The sequence below is a fragment of the Sclerotinia sclerotiorum genome, genomic scaffold (genome assembly GCF_000146945.2).
Source record: "Sclerotinia sclerotiorum 1980 UF-70 scaffold_12 genomic scaffold, whole genome shotgun sequence".
Lineage (NCBI taxonomy): Eukaryota > Fungi > Ascomycota > Leotiomycetes > Helotiales > Sclerotiniaceae > Sclerotinia > Sclerotinia sclerotiorum.
In genome coordinates this window covers 1,121,303-1,145,105 of record NW_001820824.1, presented here as the reverse complement: position 1 = coordinate 1,145,105, position 23,803 = coordinate 1,121,303, and the positions used below count along the sequence as shown (strand labels likewise).

Below are 23,803 nucleotides of genomic sequence, written 5' to 3'. Positions count from 1 at the left end.
ATTCGTACTTCTACCCCTCCATTTACCTCCTTGAAACTTACCAACTCCTGGATCTCTCAAACCCCTCACAATCCAATTGAGGCTTTTTTACAATCAACTCTAATAAAAGCTCGAATAGCTTATCATTAATCAAGCTCTCCTATATTTATATTTGAGATTGTATAAGCTTTAGCTAAGGGTATAGAGAGATTAACGCATGAAAATACATTTTTGAGTGCTGAGAATCATATACTTCGAAGAACAAATGAAGTATTAAATAAACGTCGACACGCTAAAAAAGTTCAACTACATAATGAGAGAATACTTACTGGACAAGAAGCTGAAGATATATTATCACAATAAAAGGTTGATAATCAGATTCAATACAACGAGCGTCAAAATGGGGAAAATTTTAATAGGGGATCATTTACTAGTCGATGCTGTAGTGTTGACCTCCTGGGATCTTGGCAGCATATGCATATATAGTACATATGCATATAAGGAGCAAACAAAACTCAACTTTTAATTCATTCTTTCCTTTTTGGTATACTGTTTGTTTGCTTTCAATATTTTGATTTCAAAGCACTTTAATTCCGAAGGCCGAATACCCAACCTATTCCTTCATTTTTTGAATATATACTCGCAGCTTAACTGCTCAGCTAGAAAATCAGTCAATTCAATCTGATGCTCTTTCTAGTCTCAAGAAACCCAACATGTAGTAAGTGTGGAAAGACTGGTCATAATTCAAGAACTTGTCAAAATAGTATAATAGATCCTAGATTATTAGATTCTTAATAGTTTGAATCAATTGAATAAGTTATGATTGATTAATTAGAATTTGAAGTGGTTAAATGGTCAAAAAGTGGGCGGACTAGTGATATGGGCGGACTGCTGATAAACCACGTTATAGATTTGTAAATTGACTTATAAGTAAACTACAAAATCATATCTAAAATTAACATTTTCAAAATAGATATTGACCAATTTTGTTTATTGCAATTATAGGTTTTAATAAAAGTTTTATTTATTATATTACATATACTTTGTTAAAAGGAATGACCTTACACAGGGAATAGTGGGAAGCTAATAGGGCAGAACTGAGGCTATATTGGTCTTGTATATGAATCACTCATTATCTAAGTTCTACGGAAGTGCGAAGCTCTCCTACAGAGAGCTTCTCAATCTAGTCCTAATAGGACTAGTGCCCTGTGCACGTGCTACGCAGGAACCATTCACTTTAACATACTTTTATAATCATATTATATAAATTTGATATTTCATTTAATTATTTATAATTAATAACTTATCAGTCAATTTTTTTTTATTGGATATTAATAATATGTATCAAATGTATTTTTAGTTTGTCTTTTGAGCTAGATCATATCTTGATACTTCCTTGAATGAGAGTAATTTTGTGGTGATATTACTGTCAGGAATTGTATTGCGGTTTGGAGATGAATATTTGGTTGAGCTGTGCAAGCTTGTGATAATAATGATGACCACCCTGTATGCATGAATTTCAATCATGGGATGAAAATAAATCGGAGAGTACATGACTAGCTGTAGTTAATTTTAGAATTGACTACCGAGCACTAGAAGAAACTATACCTGTACTAAAAATGAGTTGCCCGTGCGGCTGGAAAATATAAGACTTTCCATTTATACATGGTCCCTATCAACCTTGTAGTTTACCATCGCGCGGTATGTGCTTACCAATGGAGAGATTTATACTTTCTAGGCGCATGAGTAGGTAATAAAAGTGACGGAAGGGACGGAAGTGATGTTTAACGTTTACTAGCACGGTGATTCCTTCTTTAAGTTTCGCTAAGGAACCTAGCGAGAACTAGCGAAGACTTTAGCGTGGATTATCAAAGATTGGTAGATTCCATTGGTGGCTTCTGTTAGGTTAGTATCAAATTAAGAAATTGAGAGGTCTATCATTGAACCTAGAATCTATAGATTTAACTAGCACATCACCTTTTCATGATTTTCTGTTCGTAGTGATGATCATTTAAAGTACAGCATTAGTGCGCGGTACTTGGACGGGTGGCGTATAATAGTTACCCATGTGGGGTGCTTGGAACTTGTTTAAACTTTTTATTATCAAGTTAATTTTTGAAGGTTTGGATATAGTGATGACGATCCTCGATTGGAGTATACTTTGTAAGTCTTAACTAAGAAATCAATGATAGGAAAACTGAACAATTCCTCCGGAGATATGCAACAAAATCTATATTGTTGGGCAAAGTATCCAATTTGGGTAAATGATTGGCTGGGTTGATCATATTTCGATATCTGATGACATTTTTGCTCTGCACGGGGAGGGAAGTAAAAAGGCAGATGATGTCAAAGGAAGTAGGGGAACTTCGAGAATTCATCCGACGACGTGCAACAAATGAAGATTTTGGAGGATAGAGTTTGAGATTTCCAAGTATGTAGTTGACTGGTGATTATATCATGTTTTGGTACCTCAGTCTCTAGTCCTTGCCAATACGCATGACTCGTATACCAGAAAAACAGGGCAACATTAGAGAGCTGAGGGGAGTTAGGGAAACTTTTGTATAATTTATTGATGGTGAAAGGGTTATTGCTGCAGATGTGAAGAAGGTTGTCTTATTATTGAAGCTACGATTCATGATTTTATAGACCCACCATCGTTCTTGCCACATTGAGTCTAACAATTGTCTGGATATGTGCGGAAAGGGGAAGGACTTTGGGGACTTTATTTGAGATGATGTAATTTGATCGCTGCGTCAGGTTTTCATCCTCGCCGTACCCTATCTATTCCGTAAACTTGTGTTGAACGTGAAATTATCTAGATCCTATGAATGCATATTGAGCAATGAGTACAAACTCTTCAAGTTGATATTGAATAATATCTCTTGCTGAGAGGACTTCTTTGAAAGCATATACTAGAATAGTATGGGGTCTCAGAGGACTTAAGCATTTCCCAAAGAGAAAATGGCAGCGAATGAAGAGGTGCAGCCAAGAAATCAATTTGATGGAGATAGACTGTGCAAGGAGCCCCCACGGATATTTGTGGGTTGCAGATTATTTTTGCGCAGCCTAGAGGGAGTATAGGCAAAGATCCGGTAACTCTGTTTGGCACGTTGTTTTTGTGCGGGTCGTTGTGTTGTTTACAAAGTCCATGAGGATGATCTACAAATTTCTTGATATTAATGCAATGACATTGGTCGTCCGGATTCGCGGGACAGTTCAGATATGCAACAAAGCAGGGAAACTTGTAGGATATATTTCAGCATCCTGGGCTCTACACTACAAATGGTATCGTTCCGGTCTCTAGCTTGATGACACTCGGGAGATGTGCAATAAAGGATGGATTTTCGGGATTTAGTTTGTTATTCATGGAACTCTACACCATGTACGGAATTTTCTTGTTGCGTGACTGGATATTTATTAGAGAATAGCTGGGATATACTGATAGGAGGATTCAGAGGCTAGTTTGATATCTATGAATCTCTATAATTTTATTGGAATGGTTCTGATCTTCAAATAAACAATTTCCCCAGAGACATGCAACAAAGGGATGGATGAGAGCGCAGAAACTATTGATTAGTGTGTCATATTTGAACGGTCTTGAATGACCTTGATATTTTTATACTATAGCTATGCCGGTCTTGGTTCCAAACTCACTAGATCTATAAGATTTAGCGAGACTTGGGATAATTGCAGGGTTACTAGCTTTACCCAGTTAACATCTGACACCTCCAAATTTTAAGAGGTAAAAACGTGAATTCGCCAGAATTTTGGAGGAAATTCGGGAGAAAGGCGGATGGGAAAGCACGTCTTGATTAACTAACCTTTCACGTGTAGAAAGATATGGAAACCCGAGGGAGGGAGAGCGGAGGCGAAATTTATTCACGCGGCTAGAGAGTACACTACTCTTTAGTTCAATAAAAAAACAATTCCTCTTGCAGTTTACTATTTTGTGGCACACACTTTGAGTACTCTGGTAAAATGCTACATACTTCCTGGCAATACAAACAGGGTTGCTGAAAATAGAATGTACCATAGAATTAATGAGTTCGAAAGTAATAATACGTGTTGTGTTGGGGTCTGATTGGAAACCTGATTGTTGGTTCATGCGATATTGTTTCGATGAATCATGGATATATAAAGGAGATAGATGTGTTGAAAAAGGGTTACCTTTTCATCATTCGAGGATATGTATGAGTAGAAGATGGGCTTTTGTGAGCATTATTTCTATTCTCGGATCGTAAACATCTACTCATTCCGCACAACAGCAAACAATTTGACAGAAGAGCTAGGCATCTAAGAAAAGTTAGAATGGTATTGAGTTAGCTAAGCTGGCTCAAGGGGAAGATGCATGTTGGCTATGAGAACTATCTCTAAAAGGTGCATAGATGGTTGATCATCATACTATCTTCTTGCCATTCTCCAATAATATCTTATGAAATGCAAGATAAATTTGTTGCACATCTGAAATTCATGCAGGATGAAATAGTTAGCTGTTGCAACGCCTTTTTAGCTCCATTAATCCACTACACTCATAGCATTCCTCCAATAGTAAATGCAGGATGCGTTTGTTGCACATCTGAGGTTGACGCACAATGACATACTTGGTTGTTAAGATATGTCTTTAGTCTTGCCTTTGAGAACCTGTCGGGGAAACATGAAGGGAGTCCAGGTAACCGCAGCATATCTAGTTCCTCTAGAATATGATTCGTCACTTCTCTAGTCATCAATATCCCTCCAATAAAATTTCACAAAATAAAGAAATACATATGTTGCACATCTAAACTCTATGCACAATGACATATTTATGGGTCAAGATACATTTTGGCTTATCTTAAGATCTACTTAACAAAGTTGACGGGAATCAGTTGGTTGAAAGGTATCGGTACTGAAAATCCTGGTTGGCAAGTGAAAGTAGATAGTCAGGGCTAAGCAATAGTAAGATATCAAGGAACACTATACCTTTACTGATGTTCTAGACTTTGGTTCAATGTATTTGTTGCATATCTAAGCTTCATGCACAATGAAATAGTAATGATTTAGATTAGTTTTAGCTTTCCTTTCAAGTTCAATGGAGTTAGTATTACGGGTGATTGAATCCATTGGGTTTGAGAGGCAGTGGTGGTAGTTTTAGTCTTCTTGGCACAACGGAAAGAATAGACGAAGACTAAGGAAATCTGGGGTATCTTATCAGATCTATCTCAAATCACTACATCTCTACCGATATTTTAGGCGGAGTTTAATGTATTTGTTGCATATCTGCTCATACTGTGGCTTACGCCAATGATTTAGATTTTGCTAGGAAATTCCACTTGTCAGAGTATTTGATAGGCAGATCAATTTGTTATACAAGGAAGATAGAAATGGCACAACCTTGGCGAAAAGTCTCACATACCAAAAAAGACTTCTATCTACATACCACTAGCAGGAAACCTGATTTTTAGACTCCCAGATGATTGATCGTCAGATAGGGAAATCTATTAGATACTCTTGGCAAATCGATAATACCTGATCACTTTGATATTGAAATAACAGGGAATCTTTTCAGGAGCGATTCACGTTTCCAAGCGTGGGGCCAGTCGGCAGAAAAATTGAAGGGATGATTGGATTAGACACCAAACCTTAATGGTATTATCTGCTCTTCATCTTGAAATATTCGATATGAGTACTCTCTAGCGAAGAAGAGTCCAAAATTAGGGGAGAGGGGGCTTAACCGGTTGCTTAATCCATTACTTTTCTTTCTTTCTTTGCATACTTATACTGCCAGAGATTCTGCAGAATTTTCATTCTACTTAGTGTGGCTAAATGAGGAGCAATGAGAGAGCTCTTCGAAATCTCTCAGATAATAGGCTCCCTTTGAAGGAAGCGAAAAATTCATACTCAATCTTCTTCACCATCTCATTGTTATCAAGATATCATTATCGATCAAGTGATTAAATTGAAAGGTTGATTAAAAGCTATTCGTCAAGTATATTTCATGACGATATTAGGCAAGGTTTATTTTATATATTGCAGCCATTCTTCTTGTGTATTAAAGCGGAATATAAAATACTTCCCAGCCGCATGATTAGAAGATAGACGCAAGCTCATACCAGTATCAGAGCCCTCATCGTCTTCATCTTTTCAAGACTCCGGTATAATTTATGATAGCAGGAATCTATATGGGTTCAAGCCCAGCCCGACAAACCGTACGTACATCTTGAAGATAGATATCACGTCGTCAGAATCTTGCGGCTTCTCAAGACTTATAGTTCTGAAATTTGTTCTTAAAGCAGGATAAACATCTTGTCTATTTGATATAAGTACGACTAATTCGCCTAATACTTTTTCAAGTCGTAACTGGCTTTTTCGCAATGGACGGAACCATATCATCGCAACCTTTGCTAAATTTCCTGCATCCGATGGCCAAGTACAAAGATCTAAATTAGCTAAAAGACGACCGCATACATTCATCACTTCCATCTGCACTTTGGACGTTCTTCAGAAATAGAAAGGCATAGAGACAACAGCATCAAAATCATGGTACCTTCCACCACGATATAGCAGGCAAACTGCACCTCAGGGCTTGGAACGCACATTGAATATCCAAAGCCAACTAATTTCGAACACATTAGAGTGATCATTCTTAAACCACCACAGTCAAATCCTAATAGCCTCTTCCACAGTGTTCACAGCAGTAATAATCACTCTCGCATTGGCTCTCGGAGTTACCTTCTTGGACATCTTTGTCTTTCTGTCCTTCCCCGTCATTATTATCATCATCCTCACAACTATCCTCACATCCGCCATTGCTCTCTTCTTCTAAATGTTCACACGAATCCATTTTACCAGTCTCAGCATTATACTTACCGAAAGAAGGCTCATGAGGACACCTAATATCCCAGAAGAAATGACAATTACAAGTTAACATTCGACGCATCAAAGAGCCTTTATGACTGAACTTTTGTTCTCCATCTATCAGTGGACCGATCCCAAATGACCTCCATATTACCAATTAGCTTTTTGTGGCCGGAGCAATCTTTTTGGTTTGAAGCTTGAAAGGCCTTAGATTTCTACTTACATTTCAAAGTCTGGTGATCTGTGAGGCCTCCGTATTCTGAACGCGGTAGCCTCATCATGTAAAAACCTGTGCACCGGGAGATACGACAGTCCGCGGTTCACGTCATCATCCCAAGCTCCAGGCATTCGGTTCTTTCGAATTTGTAAAAACATGTTCCTATAGTGATGGCGATAGTCGCACCACTCGAATTTGCAAGAAATATTTTCGGTGTTGCGGGCATGAAAAATATGCATATACCAGAAACCCCAACGCCCAAGCGGGTCAATTATACAACGCTGGTAATATTCCCATTCTTGAAGGATGTAGTCTTGTAGATCGTAGTCAAATTTCCTTAAGAATCCAAACCATGTCATGATCAGTGAAGGCAAATTCTCCATAACAGTCGAGTAGGATCGGTCGTTATAAACATCCGATTGGATTACCCATGACAATGGTGACCCAAAAAATTTGTCTTTGCGATGGACATCCACTCTCATTTCTAGAAGGGCAGAAATGAACGAAATAGTTGCGGTACATGTGTGGATGTCTCGACGATCATGTAGATTATCAGTTAGTAAGGATAACAAACGATACAGGGCATCTGGGCATCTAGGAAAGCCGTCCTTCAAACGTCGAGACTCTGAAAATATAGTACTTATTTCCATCATGTAATTGACAATTGTCTCTGAGAGATCAGAATTGTAAAATACATGGTCTCCCAGCACATACGTATCATTAGGTTCTTGCGGATCAATGGAGACAAAGAATTCTTCTTGGGTTAGCATGTAATTGAAAGGCTCCGCTTCACCACGATAAGCATGTAAGGGTGTCTCTGGCCACCTCGGATGTTGCATTGGGTCGCATTTTCCAACTTCTACGAGGACTCGGATGGTGCTAAGGGCATCGCTATTATGGCTTAATTTATTAAAATATCGAAGCGGCCGCAAAGGAGCGGAGTCCAAATCCCAGCGGTTTCTCTCACTGGGAACGGAGCTTGCAACATGCAGTGCAGTCCTTGAATGCATCAGTCCAGATTAATCGGGCAACAAATTACTGATGTAGCATACCATCCGTGCCGAGCGTCACGTTCATTGCCCTGAACTCCTTGAGCAAGCAACCATCGACATAGGTCTGCGCGTAAGTGGCAAGCTGCGAACTATTATGCTCTCGCCAGGCTAATGTGAAAAAGTTATGGTTAGTAATCTCACGTGTAGTAAACTCCATCCTTCTTGGCTAGTATCGAATACGCTTGCCATACCACTCTGTATCAGACGGATCACTTCACTGACATCCCCATTCCTGCAAACTTCAAAAATTGGCGAGCTGTCGGGAACCACAGAGATGGGCCGAAATGAGTATTTCCAGCTTCCGAATCGTCGGCTTTGCTTGGTAGAAATACCTCTCATTCTTATCCAAGCTCTTGGAACAATCTTTGAGTCGACGTCGATTTCAGAATCATCATCGGCAACTATCGCGTCAGCAGTAACATCTGTAAAACGTGTCTTTTTCCTTTGCTGGTATGTTGTTGATGTGGTAGAACATGAGGAAAACAGCCAATTTGAATTGAATGCCCATCCTATCAAAGATTTAGTTTCCTTTTTGGAGACTGGAACGGGATAGTGTTCCGGAATGGTAATCGATTTGTTCTTCTGCATTGCGTTCATTTCCGTCGTTGAGTTATATACTTGGATCAACGTCTGTTGCATCGCTGTGTCCAATATTTATTAATTGGAGAACCAAGGAGCTTGGAGGTCAAGGTAGAACCAACTTACATGCTCTGACAGTTTGAAGCCAGTGTCAAGAGTAATTTTGCTCGTTCTAGCCTCTCCACCAGCTCTTCCAGAGCTTTACCCTTAAGAACTATCTTCAACGCTCGCCATTGCTTTTTGGCCCTTCCACCATCCTTGCTCAAATTATTCTCCAAAACCTTTACTATACCATCCAGGTCTTACATTGCTGTTTCACAATGCTTCAAAATCTTGAAATGTGCTGGATTGACCTGTGATTCCTGTGTGACTCTGATCACCATAGTCACCAGTATTTCTCCAAGAAATTCAATCTCTACTAACAAATCGCCCAATTTCTTGGGTGCGTCCTTTATTTCCGAAGTTAGAGAATATATCTCCCGAATACTCTCAACGATTGCACTCGCTACTTGAGCAACTGCGATGCCGCTCGCGATAACGCCGAGAATTTCTGCCATTGCGATATGATTTTGTGATCGAAAATTGACTCGAAAGAAAGGAAACCTTCACATTTATATAAGTTAATGAGGACATGTTGGCGCCGGATACGCAACATATGCCGCTGATGAAATCATGCTGATAGTGGATACTCAAATTTTCGCCATTCACAAAACCAATAGGAAATAGAAACATGGACTGCATGTACTCATCGCTGATTTAAGTACCACACCACCAAATATCTTTAGAACTAACTGACACTTGTCCAAACAACTGGTCAAATGAAAGTTGATGCGGCTATCATGTATTTCTAAAGTAACCAAGCAAAAGTGAGTAAACCTGAGAAGGATAAGACAGATATTACCTAGAAATTCAACACTAAAAGCAAGGGAATCGATTATCGCAAAAACGCAAAGATGAAAGGGGGTGTTTTTCTACAAAATAAAAAAAAGATAAGGAAAGATTATATTCCACAATCATTGGAAAGAATACAACAACGGTGCACACTTCTTCCAAACTACATTTCGCGTCTCTTATCTAAAAGAGTAATCATTTTCCCAAATTTATATCTTGCATATTCTAGTTTAAGTACTACAAAAGCCGGACCAAGAAGCTGACCGTTAAATCTAAACTCACCCACTAGCGAGTCTCAACAATGCCCAGTATTTTACACATTCACATTGCATCAACATAAAAGTCAGAAAACATATATAAAGGCAACGTGCATTTAAATATATATATTCTTCGTCTTGCAGCCGGTGCATCAGTCCTTTTGCAGCTATCTACTTTTCTTTAAACAAAATCAATGCACCTAAAATCCAATACTTCTTCATCCTTCTCTCGCTTAGGTACTTTTTTCTCTAATCGAAATAATAGCGAAGATCATCACAGCTTGTTGAAAAATAGCCCGACATGCGGTATCAAGCAGATCCGCTTCCAAAGGGGCGATTTGAAGAAGGCTGGCCTAAATGGCAATTAGAGCCAGATCTAGAATGATGAATCGACTGTGAGAACTACTTTCTGCAGACATGTCTCATGGGGCGGTTATAAGAAGTGTCTTCCCAGCAGGAGTCTTACGATGAGTAGATATTTACACTTGATACGGTGGTCGGGCCGGGACTACATTTGCCATGGTCTAGCTGTGCTGTATATCGGCTCCGCTCGCCGGGAGATCATAATGTCCACCCGCAGTAGCTTGAGATGAAGACTATCCCGCTTCCCAATAATGCACAGAACCCACAGGGCTAGAAGATTCTGCTGAGCCTCAATTAACTAGCTTACGAGAAAATCCCGCAAGTTTGAAGTTCCATGAATCTGCTCTCATCCTGACGCCTGGTGATCGAAACATCCAATCTGACAGTATTCTCCTCTATCTCTTCAAAGATTTACTCTAGGGATCCCGGATCCACGATAGCAAATTCTGGGAAAAACTCTTCTAGAATGAATGATGGTTTATACTTCGATAACAGATCCCTCGGTGTGATATAATTAGAGGTATATATCCAATTACAAGTATACGAAATTCAATTTCTCCCTTTCAATGGCGGATTTTCTACCAGCGGTTAATGGCCACAAAAACTCAGCGAATACTCTGGAATCGCATCCATAAGATACATTATTGTATAGGATATCAGTAATTAAATGATAGGATAAATTATCTATTAAACTCAGCATTTTATATCCACAAGATCACCAAATCGAAGGGTCCCTAGTTTCATCACAACTGATGCTACATAAAACAGAGCTCTGCGAGGTGGGCGCATCATTGATGAAACTAACTCTACTACCAGTCCTGACATCGGTAGAAAATCTTGTATAATCCGGACACCTTTGACATTGATTAGTTTCTAAGAAATTTACTATCTATTGGTTTATATCTCTGATTTTTATATACATCTAGCAGCCATACCCTAACATAATGAAAGCTCTTATTCTAACAAATACACTTTGTAGTTACCGACAGTCTATAATACTAATACTAATACTAATCCTGCAACTTGAAAATGTCACAAATATACCAAAATTATTTAAATATAAATAATACTAATAATGTAAATACTTCAAAATATACAAAAATAGACATTGATTAATCAACTGATAAGAATCTGAATTAAACAAAATTAAAAAAGATCTAATAATAAAAATAAAATTTTTTATCTTAATTATAACATTTATTTATAAACTCAAAAAAAATATAAAAATCTTATAAATTTAAAAAAGACTTTGAATCCCTGAATATTTCAATTGTACTTAAGAATTCCCAAATAAAAATAAAATCAAATTTAAAAAATCTATTGATTTTATAATAATATATGACTCTTTTCTTTATAAAATATTTTTCCAAAAAAATCTTTTCAAATAACTAATTAGAAAAGAATTTTAATCAAGAGACAATTTGACTCTTGTATATAAATTTATTTTGACTTAAGAATGAGAATTGAATAAAGGATTTATAATTTGAAAGTTCTCAAAGAGTGTAAGGAATATAAATGAACATAACAGATATGAGATATCAAATATTAGATATCAGGATAGGCTTACTTTGAGTATGAAAGCGATGTGAAAAGTGTATGGGTCAGTCTTGCTGATATACTCATTTCATCGTTCGAATCGAGAGACGATGTGATATAATGAACATGGCAAGTTCGATTCTTTCCACAAATAGTTCAATTTCAAGTTCATATTCATATTCCCACTGCAATCTAACACTTCGCAATCCTATCCATAATTTATTTCAAAAAAACAAACAATATTTATTACCCATCCATTCATCCATCCCCTAAAACATCTAATCCTGCGCCAAAGGATTAATTCCCGTTCCCACCACTTTACCCTTTTCTCCCCCAATACTACTACTCTTCTCCCCAAGAAACTTCTCTCCACCACCAACAGGAGTAGCTACTCCACTTCCACCTAAAGCTGGCGTACCAATTCCCGGGAAAGGGCTTTGAACGCCCGAAGGAATAGCCGAAGGGCCAGTGGAAGGAGGTACTGGGATTCTAATATCTTCCGGGGAGCCGGGGATGATTTCTGGGGCGAGTCCATCGATGTGAATACGTTTTGCTTCGTTTTGGTAGGAGGCGGGAATTATCTATGAAAGGAAGGGTTAGTATGTGCTTATTATTGGATGACAGACTAGGGGAAGTTTGAAGAATAAGAAGGGATGATAGAGAGAATCAAATTGAGCTGAGAAAAGAGGAACAATACATACCTCGATAATTTCATTTCTAGGAAACTTAAGGGTAGGGATATTCATAGCATCACAAGCCATTAGATATCCATAAAGAACCCTCAAAACAGATTCATGAGCAATAATTAAAAGATCATTTTGTTCTCTCTCGAGCTCGAGAATAATTGGTTCCATGCGGACTGCGAGGTCATGGTATGACTATTTCTTCGTCAGTATCCATGTATTCAACGAGCATTGATAACAAGGTCTAGGAAAGGAAACATCAAAAAAGAAGAACATACCTCAGCACGAGGATACCTATGATGATAAGGATCCAACTCATGCATCTTCACCTCTTCCGGGTACAATCTTCTCAAAGCTCTCTCACTCATCTTTTCACAAATACCCGGATTTAACTGACTCATCTGACTTCTCTGTCTAACTCTAAATCCTTTTCCTCTAAGATACTCCGCCGTCTCAACTGTTCTCTTTCTGGTAGATGTCCAAACACTTAATGGTTTAAGTGGTTCATCTGAGCCACCTGCTGCAATAGAAGCTGCTCTTTCTTCTTCACGGTGTTTGAGTAATGCATCTGACATCTTCTGGGCATATGCTCGACCTTCATCTGAAAGTGATGCATCGGCTTTGTAAGAATCATCTAAGCTAGATGTGCCGGCACGGGCGAAGAATGTTTGGCGAGATTTGATATGAAGGTTCATAAGGTAGAAGACAATTCGATGGGATAGGTAGCCAAAGCTAACGTTGTTATAATCGATGCGCTCGCCGGCGTTGATCATTTTAACATAATTGAGGTCAGTTTCAGTCATAGTTTCAAAGTGAGGAATTTTCATATCAATTCTTTTGAGATAAAGTTTGGCAGCATCTTCGGGATCCATGCCAACGAACTGCGATTGTGATATCTTAGCATCATCCTGATATTTCCAACGCTCTGAAGGGAGGTTTACATCTGGAGATGATATTTTGACACTTCTTGCATTTTCTTGAAGTATCTTCTCATCTGTAACATACGATTCAAGGAACAAAGTCTAGAATAAAATTAACCACTGCTCATCAGGTATCATATTGTTGTTATACACCACATACCTGTACATCATGCTTGGCAAACTCTTTTGCAAGAGATCTACGTCCACCTGAAAGAGGGTTGACAGCATCATAGATAGCAACTTGGCCATTTTCATGATTGAGCCAAGCATAAATATCCTCACGACACTTCTTAAGAATTTTCTGTCTAAGCATAACTGAAGCGGCAGATGCATTAATGAAGAAGTAATCATCAGGAACATCCTGACCTGGGCCCATTGTAGCACGTCGATAATCTCCCAAATGGAAAATTCTGGTCTTAACACCCAACCTAGAACAATTAGCAAAGAAGACATTTCGGATCACAAATCGAACTTACCATTGTAAATAACGGGACAGTGAAACGGAAATATGTCTGCGCAAGAGCAATCAATTAGTAGGAGTAGATCTAACACCTCGAGTGGGAAAGATAACTCACGTCTTTCCACGTGCAGGAAGCCCAACTAGAACGATAGCGATTCTTCCAGAATGAAAAAGTCTACCCGACTCGGTTGAATACAATTGAGCCGGGGCCAAAGTGGCCTTCTCATCTGGCAAATCATGAACTCCATCAATGAAAGTTGAAGATCTCCGACGAAAACGAGGAGAATTGGCTGCGATTTCCGCGGTTCTAAGCTCTTGGTCAGTCTCAGCAAAAAAAGTATCGATACGGTCGAGTTCCATCATGAGAGTGCTAGGAGAGCGCCCAGGAGAAAATCGTGGTAGTGGCGGCGATTGAGAAGAGGAGGAATTCATTGCAATTTTTAATTATTGTTGGAAGAAAGTGTAAAGCAGAAAAGGAAAGAGGTATGGTGCACCAAAATAATCACAAGGTTGCCTCGAACTTAAACGAGGGGGTAAAGTGAATAACCAGAGAGTCATAACCACTCACAATAAAGTATCCATCTTTCTCGATATCTTGCTAAGATTGTTCTGAAAAGTAGTTCTTCACTCAGAATCTGTTATGATTGGTCTTTGTCCAGCAAAATTGATTATCCCGAAAATTGACAACGATATGAATGTGTCTCACAGTAACCTGTGGCTCCTACTTTCTTGCTTTTTTCTGCTTACTCCTGCTCACTCTTTCCTTTGAAAATCCCGTGACTTTAAAGTGTACTCCGGTCTATCGTGTGATGAGGTACCTTTCTCTATCCAATGCACCCTTAAAGATCTCGCCTTCACAAAGAAGAAAGATAAACAGACGGGAATATCGTATACTCGTTCGTGGATTCTCAGAAGTAATGAAGCGGAGCTTTATTTCAATATTTTCCTTTCGTTTCGTTTCAAGAAGCCTCTGTTGCTCCACCGGCTCTCTTAAATATACCCCTCCAAAACTTCTCGACGCTTGGTAGTTTCAGGTATGGTCGAGCAATCTTCTCGGTGATGAACTCTTAACTTCTTTATCTCGTGGTCCAACTACCTTCAAAGTCTTTCAAAATCGATTATCAGTGGTGGATAAGTTTTCACGAGGTTGAGGTCGAAAATGCGGTTCAAGAATGTTGCTTAGTTGAGAACTTTGGGTTTAGCTAATAATAAGATTATGAGATAAGTGGTAATCAATGCGCTGAATTTGACCAATCATAAGTCTTTATTTCCGAAAAAAAATTCAATTTGGATGGCCGGGATGAAGCGGGGTTTTAATTTATCTCTGCCTGGATTGGATGTTTGAAATGCCTTAATATAAAAAGTATTGATGTTTCACTTCAGTTATATGAATTATCTTACTACATCTTCGACTTTATGAGACATTCATTCATATCCTGTCTTTTTATACACAGCTACATATCTACATTGACATATATTGTCATGCCTCCATCCCATCGTCGTCGCTGCAAAATCGAATCACTATAATACAGAAGCACCTATCCTCATATAACATCTTCCTCATGATATCTCATGCATCATCCATGCCCCGATTTTGTAAAGAACCTATCTGCTATCTTAAACAAAAGCACTCACAATGCTTTCCATTCCAACCCAAATTTCAGATATGCTGCTCCAACAACGCAGAGTCCCCGAGAACATGAGGTATAAAGAAATTCTATGGTATGATAGAAGAAAGAAAAAAAAAATTGGATCATCGTCTTTTGGTTCGGAAATGTATGCAGAGATGTACCGCCTCCCACTATTGGTAAAGAAACGAGGTTCATCGTTGTAGACATCTCGAAAGAAAATGAAGAAGCTTTTCGTGTAGGTTTGGCATAGCAGAAATGAGTCCGTTACGTAGATGAAGTAGGTGGCTAGTCGGTGTACATGTTCTTGCTCGTAAAAGGTTTTAAGTTGACATTAAATTCCATTAGTTTTGGGAGTGGAGGATGCGCTTTAAGAAGCATTGTATCGAATCGTATATGTTTAAAATGGGATTTGAGGAGGAGCGCCTCCAGCTGCCATTGCTTGTTCTTCGACCGCTTCGTCGCCAGATTCGATGGAAACTGCTACTCCGATCTTTGCTGCTTGCTACAGAAATTATTAGTGAACATTCGGATCCGAGGTGAAAATTACATACCTTGAAATGATCCATCTCGGCGGCAAAGGTAAGTTGAACAGGTGGTGCAACTCTCTTCTCTAACAAGCAGCTCAGCTTTCCAGTTGAATCAACTTGAGCTCTGAAAGTAGACATTCGGAAGTCATACTTGGCACCAACAGTTGTGACACCCTCTTTTCTAATAGGTCCTCCCATCATACCAGCTCCAGACAACCCGGCGAATTGTAAGTTAAGATCCACACCAGCTTCGACCTTATCTGTCAATCTTCTCCAGAAAGATGTGTTTACGGCTCCTTGGGCTTGTAATTGAGCACTGGCGATCCAATCACTACCCTTGTATTTGGCACAGTATGAGACTGCAGTTTCGGGACCTTGGTTCATTGCCGCTCGTTGCCAGACAGCCTCCAAACCCAAAGCGAGATTTGGAGTAACAGCTTGTAAGTATTGACCAATAAAGATACCTGTGAATCCTCCATCAAGTATTGAAGGGTTAAGAGATTTGATCGAAGCTGTAAAATCTTTTCCAGTATACTCGTTGTCTAATTGCATCATAGCTTGACCAGGGGCGACTTGTAGTTGGGTCTTGGTAACGAAAGCTGGAGTCCATCTGTAATTGAATCGAGTGGTGAGTTGACCTTCATTGTCCATGTTTCCTTGCATAAAGATCTGCCAACCGCAATGTCAGCTTCTTTTCTAAAAATTGATAGTGGGAGCCTCGTATAAAATGGTGAGGACATTTTCACAACCAATTACTGACCTTGTTTGTGCCGAATAAAGCACCAAATGTATATGGTGGTAAACCTTGAGATCCCATAGAGAATGCATGAGAGACTTGGAATAATGGAGCCATGCTGAAAGGCTTGGTCAGATCCGCCCTCAGACCAGAGAATGTGTAATTGTTGAGAAAAACATCGCGTTGAACCTCTCTAGCAATATTCTCAACTGTTCCGGGGTTTGAAAGACCCAGCGCTTCCCTCTTCTCTTGGAAAGTATTGTATGAATTTGACAAAGCCCCAGCGACAGCATTATTGTAAAGGAAGCCCAAAGGCGATTCCTTCTCTAGCGCAAAAGACGACATTTTTTTCTATAAAAAGATAACACTCAGAAGATATAAGGGTATCAATGTATGCTAGAGAAAAAATGTCGGATCGGAAGGAATTGGTGGTGGTTGATTGTGAGCTTTCAAGATGATGATCAAAAATACTTTCGAGGTTGATGCGACTGAACTTTTTCTTGAAAGAGCTTCTAATCGGGGTGAGGCATTGATTCAGGCATCAACAATGACGGAGTACGACACTTACATAATCATACTGTGTACCCCTCCATAATCTCGGATCACATTCTGGTATGTCAGATTTTAGATGGACGACGTTGTTTCCTTTGATATGTATATAGATAGGTACTGCATCTACAAGTTGTATAATTCATATATTTTAAATTATGTAACTTTCCAGTCCTATCAAATATCTGTAGTATGAATGAATGAGGACGAATATAGAGAAATATCCAATCATATAAATCATCGTTTAATTAAGGGGTATACTTGGGTACAGTTGAATTTATCTATTGAAGGGAAAGTACTTTCTACTTTCGACTATGCCAACAGATCACAGGCTATACATAGAAGTCGTATAAACAAGGAAAATGGTTCTCGGTTGAAACCAAAGGTAAATCCATAAAATTCTGCCGGTTATAAACATCTACACCTGCAACTTCCCTTGACCCCTCGCTACTCAAACTTTGACCTTCCTTCTCATTTCTCTCCTTTATATTCTACCCGCTCACAAACAGCTCATCTATCACAGCCTATCTGTTACAACTTATACATCCTCAACCCCTCTTCACTGCTTCCACACCTCCTCGCAAACATCCACCCTAATCCAGAATCATCAAATCTTCCCTCCTCTAACCTTACCACCACCAAACCTCCCGCTTCAAAACATCAAATCCACCAAAAACAATCATCCTTTCATCCTCCTTTGAGAAGCTCCGTATATCTAACCAGTGCACGTACTCCCATCTCATCAATTCCCTAGACACTATTACAGATTCATCATCTTCGTATCCACTACGAAAGAAATGTAAAAGAATTCCTCTAATCTATACCAGTCATTTAAACTCATAGTTCACAGTAATCATCACTCTTCTACCTACACGTTATCGTCAATTCATATCCATTTTCTATGTTACACACCTAGAAAACCCCATTCGAACCCCAACACACTCTCCTCGATTCATCAACATCTCATCACTGATTCACCTCTAGACGTATAATTCCATCCTCTAAACCCCAATAAACCAAGACTTCCATCTGTATTATAGCTACGTCTGATTCACCAAAGAAAAATTATAACTCGGGTAAATCTCCAAAGTAGCCTTCCATCAAGAATCAATTTCTCATTTCTCAAATTTCAACACTTAAAATGATATCCCGCTTCCCTCTATTTCAATTCAAACAAACAAAATCATTAAATATTTTCAAACTGAGTTGTTTGGAAGTAGTAGTATTATTAGATGTAGGTTAAACTAAGGATCTAAGTTACAGTAATGGTAGAATTGAAGATATTCCCAATTATGGTCCGTGCACCATAATGGTCATATGACCTCAATTCTAGGCCCATAATGACCTTAATTTCAACACTCCCCCATTGAGGGCATTCTGTTGATCCTTTTATGCTACTAGTCCCAGCATTTTCTTGAATCTCTCGAAGGCGACCCTTGTACACGGTTTCGTCATTCCATCGGCAACCATATCGCATGTGTTGATGTAATCAGTGGCGATCTTCTCCTTTTCTGTTAGGTCTCTAATGAAATGATAGCTGATATCTATATGCTTGGATCTCTCGTGCAACCGTGGGTTCTTGGTTAGGGCTAGGGCACCTTGGTTGTCTCCCAACATCTGGACTGTATCCCCTTTCTTCCCGATGTAGCCTGATTTTGACAGATCTTTAAGTATTTGGGCAATCCATCTTCCCTGCTTGGTGAACATTGCCATTGCGATATACTCGGCTTCTGCACTGGAAGTTGCTACAGATGTCTGCTTCTTGCTAGCCCATGATATAGGTCCTCCATAGAACATCACAACTCCTCCTGAGACGCTCTTCCGATCTTGTTTATCGTTAGCCCAATCTGCATCTGTATATACCTTTATTGTATCATCTAGCATATTGTACTCTTTGCAGATATCAGATTGTACTCCCTTTGGTCCGAACCATAGTTTTTGCTTGACTGTCGATCGTAGGTATCTCATTAGGTTCTTTAAGGCTATACTGTGATGCTTTGCTGGTTTTGCCATAAATTGTGAGAGTCTTCCAACTGCAAACGCTATATCTGGTCTAGTGTATACCATTGGATGGATTACGCTCCCTATTGCTTGTTGATATTCGTTTACATCCGTCAGCTCATCATCATCGTTCGCTGGTCGGAGGTGTGTATAATCTGCTACTGGTACTTTCTTGGCTTGATGCTGTCCGTGGGTGATACCGAACTTATTCAGCATAGCGTCGAGGTATTCTTCTTGATCCATGGTTAATGTATATGCTTTCCTGTCGCGAATGATTCTGACACCTAGGATCTTACTTATCTCCCCCAGGTTCTTGGTGTTGAAGCGTGTCGACAGCTCTTCCCCAAATCGTTCGATCTGTGATTTCTGGTGTGATGCAACGACGATATCGTCGACGTATACCAATAGCATTATGCTGTGGTCCTGAGATGTGTACAGACACGGGTCAGCCAGGCTCTGTACGAAGTCCATTTTTAAGAGTTCCATTTTCAGTAGCAAACTCCAATCTCTTCCGGCTTGCTTTAGTCCATATAGACTTCGCAATGCTTTCAATACATGGCCTCTTTCGACTTTGACTCCCTGCGGTGGCTCAAGGTAGATCTCTTCTTTAAGATGGGATTCCGTGAAAGCGTTTTTAATATCGAAATGAGAGCATTCCAAATTTTCTTTAGCAACAATAGCAAGGAAGAGTCGGAGTGTATCCAGCCTCATCGTCGGCGCGAACGTTTCGTTGTAATCTTTTCCTAGTACTTGGCTAAATCCTCTAGCTACTAATCTTGCCTTGAATCGCTCAACTTTGTTGTCCTTTGTCTTGATTGTAAATACCCATTTTGTAGAAACTAGATTGCTTCCTTTAGGAAGTATAAATTCTTCCCAAGTACCATTCTGAACTAGAGAATTGATTTCTTCCTGTATAGCCTCCTTCCATTTTACAGCATATTTCCGGTCCGATACTGCCTCATTATAGGTTCTTGGTATTTTGATTCCTAGGACCTCACTAGCTGGATATGCTGTATCTTCGTCACTGACTTTACTCTGGAGTAAGGTAGTAAAATTGGTCACGATCTTGTTCTTGATATAGGGATCCACTGTGTGGAAACTTGGGATTGCAACCATCGCATGTTCATCGCTTTCGTAGGTCTTGGCTTCCATTGCCATTGCGATCAACGCTCTTACGATCTTATTGTACCGTTGTCCGTCAGGATTTCCTTCCATCTCTCTTTTTCTCTTTCGCGTTAGGTATCTTGGAGGGTCCATATCGTATTCCATTTCGTCTTCCTGTTCTTCGGGCGATTGCATATCGATCGCGGTTTCTGGCCCTGTAGAAATGGGTTCGCTGGCAGATTTTGGGACGGTCCCAAAATCTGCTTCGGGTGCAGGTTCTGGACTTGCAGAAGTAGGCTCTTGCGTTGGGGTATCTTCTGCGGTAGGTTTGATTGATGTGATATCGTCTGGTACTACTCCTTCATTTGTCTGCTGGATATTCCCGTTTTCATCTTCATCGTATGACGGTATAGATATGTCTGGTATTACTGATTTCAGCTCTACAGTAGGAGCAGCAGGAGCATTTGATACGATTTTTGTATTCGGTATAATCTGCATCGGAGAAAATGGTTCGATTGGGGTTGGTGAAGGCGTATCTGGTATTGTAATTGGAATAGTTGCCTTGTTTGCTGCTGGCCTCCCTCGAGATCTTCGATCTGGCTCCATATTCTTTGTACCTTGCGGTCCAGATTCGCAGTTTCTCAGCTTAAGATCCATATCGCCTCCTTTACAGGATTCGTCGATAACAACTCTACTTGATCTGAATGTATATCCTAATTCTGGCGAATACACTTTGACATGTCTGTTCGTGGTTTTCGAATATCCCAGGAATACGCCTGCTCTTGAAGTGTCTCTTAACTTATCATGCCTTTGCCCTTTCGGAATTGTCTTAGGATTTATGTAGGCATAACACTTGCTCCCCCAGACCTTGCACATCCCTAGATCAGGGATCGTACCTGTGAACGCTTCGGTAGGAGATCGGTCTATTCCGTTTGCATCGGGGCCGCTATTGGTTCGATTTCGAATATAGGCGTCGTGTTCAACAGCTTCATCCCAGAATTCCAATGGTAAACTGGCTTCTTTGAGCATCGCTCTCATATCTGCTTCTGCTGTCCTTATATTCCGTTCAGCAGGTCCGTTTTGATGTGAGGAAGCGATCGTCGTAGTTTCCGAGCGTGCGCCTGATGACCATTCGCGAATAGCTTGCAGGAGTTCTGGTGCATTATCAGTTCTAGCCGCAATTATCTTTTCCCCAGAAGCCAACTCTATCTCTTTCTTCCATTCTTTCATTGTTGGAATAGCCTCGTCTTTATACTTAAGTGGAATAATCCAGTTCACTCTTGTATAGCTATCAATGATCAGTATAAAGTACCGGTTTCCTCTAATTGATTTTGGAAATGGTCCTGCAATATCGAAATGTATGAGTTCGAGCCTCTTCGACTTATGGATACTCAATTGTTTAGGGATACGGTTTGTCATCTTGGTGAGTATGCACACTTCGCAGATATCTAATATAGTGGGAACCTTTATTGGCTTTCCTATATTGGATACTTTGTGCAGACTCCTGATCTTGTCTGGTCCTAAATGGTTGAATCTTCGATGCCATAGCAGATACCTTTCTTTCTCCTTGAGTGTTAGTTCTTCATCAATGCCTTTGGTACCATCGATTATCTCCGAGGATAAACCTTTCTCTTGATCACTTCCATCCATATTCGAATAAAGAGCTGTTTCTTCGTAATCCTTTGATACATGCGAGACCACGTACATTCCATCTTGTATCCTAGCACAAATGATTTTCTTATTCTCCTTTTTGAAATACATATAACAAGAGTTGAATTCTCCTCGCAATCCTCTCTCGCAGATTTTCTTTCCCGATAGTAAATTCACTCCCAGCCCTGGCACATATAAAACGTTTGAGAGCAACATCTTAGAACCATCCTCGCATATCATATCCACTGTTCCCCAATGACAGCAATACATCACTCCCCCACCAACCTTTATTCTTCGCCTGGCAATCGGTTCTATTGTCCTGAATAATGAAGATTGGTCAGACATATGTGAGGAAGCGCCTGTGTCGGCATACCATTTACTAGGGGAAGCTTTACTGATGGTTTCTTTTGTCAAATTACAATCTTCTTCTATCATATCCTCAGTATCGGAGTCTGATTCAGAGTCATCATCAACGGGGTATGCATCATCTCGCTTGTTAAAGTGGACTTTTCTTGGTTTCGTTGATCTCTTTCTTTTATGATGTCGGAGGTAGCTACAAAGGAGTTTGCTTGCTCTCTCCAAATGTGAACAGTTCAGTATATAGTGGCCTTCCTTCTTGCAAAGGTAACATATCTTGTTTGGGGCCTCGATATCTGATTTTCGGTTTTCGGGGGTGTACCTAGATCTACTTGCAATCTGAGCTTGCTCGGGATTGTCTGCCAAGCGTAATTCCTTTGCTTGTAGATGCTTGATCTTATCATCGATGCTGAGGTTGGTTTGTATATCCAATACATCAATCACTCCTTGATAATCTGCTGGAAGGCTACGGGCTAGCACCAAGAATAAGGCAGTATCTTGGTATGCTGATCGATAGCTTTCGTCAGCGGCTCCTAGCTTCCTTCTGTACTCTTTCAATTTGTCCCCATGACTTGTATGAATGGTCATTTCCAAGAATGGGTATCGGGCCTGGAATCTGAAGTTCTGGATCATGGTCATGTATGTATTTGCTGTAACCGCACTAACTCTAGTGTATTTCGATTTAAGGTATGCCCAGAGTGCATATGCTGTCGGGTATTCATCGATGAGTGCCTCGTCATCGTCGTTGAGTGTTGTACAGATGTACGATAGTGCATTTGCTTCGTCTTTCAAGTATTCTGATTTCAATTCGATATTGTAGCATCGACGGGGCGCAGTTGCATCATCAGTTGCTGTCGTGGGTCCTGCAACTGTTGCATATTCATCTAATGTTCTTTCAATTGTGTAATACCATCCCTTTCCTCTTAATTGTATTCCTGTTTGTCTAAACCATCGTTCGTGGTTGCTCTGGTCGAGCTTCGATGGGTTGGTCGAATCCGACATCTTAGAGGTCGTTGTATTTGTTGATTGTGGGGTGGTCTTTCGCTTTGTGTTTTTGAATTATAGGCTATGTTGTCGTTCAACTCTGCCTTGGTGATACTGTGTGAAGACTCTGATCTTCACTCTGTTTCACCCCTACCAGCTGTGCCGATCCTTACTCGATCTGCTCTGCCTTCTAATCACTACTGTGCAACCGGGCTCATAACCTTTTCAAACTGAGTTGTTTGGAAGTAGTAGTATTATTAGATGTAGGTTAAACTAAGGATCTAAGTTACAGTAATGGTAGAATTGAAGATATTCCCAATTATGGTCCGTGCACCTCCCGTGTTTATGGTCATATGACCTCAATTCTAGGCCCATAACTCGCATACTAGCGTGAGGTGAATTTCAACAAAATATATATTTATACTAAGATCATTTATGTTATCCACTGAATAATCATATCTGCTCTTACCTCAATCTTAATCAAATATTTTAT

General features: G+C 39.8%; 6 protein-coding genes across 6 annotated transcripts; 1 reads left to right on the top strand and 5 right to left on the bottom strand.

The window, feature by feature from the left end:
- Positions 1 to 6,622: 6,622 nt before the first annotated feature.
- Positions 6,623 to 9,218, bottom strand: SS1G_09091 (predicted protein; the record flags this gene model as incomplete). Its single annotated transcript, XM_001590276.1, has 6 exons — positions 6,623 to 6,911; positions 7,217 to 7,700; positions 8,083 to 8,190; positions 8,415 to 8,483; positions 8,701 to 8,723; positions 8,968 to 9,218. The coding sequence occupies 6 exons, from the start codon at positions 9,216 to 9,218 to the stop codon at positions 6,623 to 6,625; spliced, it is 1,224 nt and encodes a 407-aa protein (XP_001590326.1).
- Positions 9,219 to 10,226: 1,008 nt separating this feature from the next.
- Positions 10,227 to 10,592, top strand: SS1G_09090 (predicted protein; the record flags this gene model as incomplete). Its single annotated transcript, XM_001590275.1, has 2 exons — positions 10,227 to 10,251; positions 10,441 to 10,592. 2 exons carry the CDS (start codon positions 10,227 to 10,229, stop codon positions 10,590 to 10,592), a joined length of 177 nt encoding a protein of 58 aa, XP_001590325.1.
- A 1,394-nt stretch (positions 10,593 to 11,986) lies between these two features.
- Positions 11,987 to 14,131, bottom strand: SS1G_09089 (hypothetical protein; the record flags this gene model as incomplete). Its single annotated transcript, XM_001590274.1, has 5 exons — positions 11,987 to 12,289; positions 12,410 to 12,586; positions 12,670 to 13,272; positions 13,472 to 13,739; positions 13,887 to 14,131. 5 exons carry the CDS (start codon positions 14,129 to 14,131, stop codon positions 11,987 to 11,989), a joined length of 1,596 nt encoding a protein of 531 aa, XP_001590324.1.
- A 1,668-nt stretch (positions 14,132 to 15,799) lies between these two features.
- On the bottom strand, positions 15,800 to 17,010 carry SS1G_09088 (hypothetical protein; the record flags this gene model as incomplete). The annotated part of the gene is made up of 3 exons (XM_001590273.1): positions 15,800 to 15,904; positions 15,954 to 16,598; positions 16,690 to 17,010. The coding sequence occupies 3 exons, from the start codon at positions 17,008 to 17,010 to the stop codon at positions 15,800 to 15,802; spliced, it is 1,071 nt and encodes a 356-aa protein (XP_001590323.1).
- Positions 17,011 to 18,603: 1,593 nt separating this feature from the next.
- Positions 18,604 to 21,549, bottom strand: SS1G_09087 (hypothetical protein; the record flags this gene model as incomplete). The annotated part of the gene is made up of 1 exon (XM_001590272.1): positions 18,604 to 21,549. One exon carries the CDS (start codon positions 21,547 to 21,549, stop codon positions 18,604 to 18,606), a length of 2,946 nt encoding a protein of 981 aa, XP_001590322.1.
- A 290-nt stretch (positions 21,550 to 21,839) lies between these two features.
- SS1G_09086 (hypothetical protein) lies at positions 21,840 to 23,328 on the bottom strand (the record flags this gene model as incomplete). Its single annotated transcript, XM_001590271.1, has 2 exons — positions 21,840 to 21,885; positions 22,025 to 23,328. The coding sequence occupies 2 exons, from the start codon at positions 23,326 to 23,328 to the stop codon at positions 21,840 to 21,842; spliced, it is 1,350 nt and encodes a 449-aa protein (XP_001590321.1).
- Positions 23,329 to 23,803: the final 475 nt, after the last annotated feature.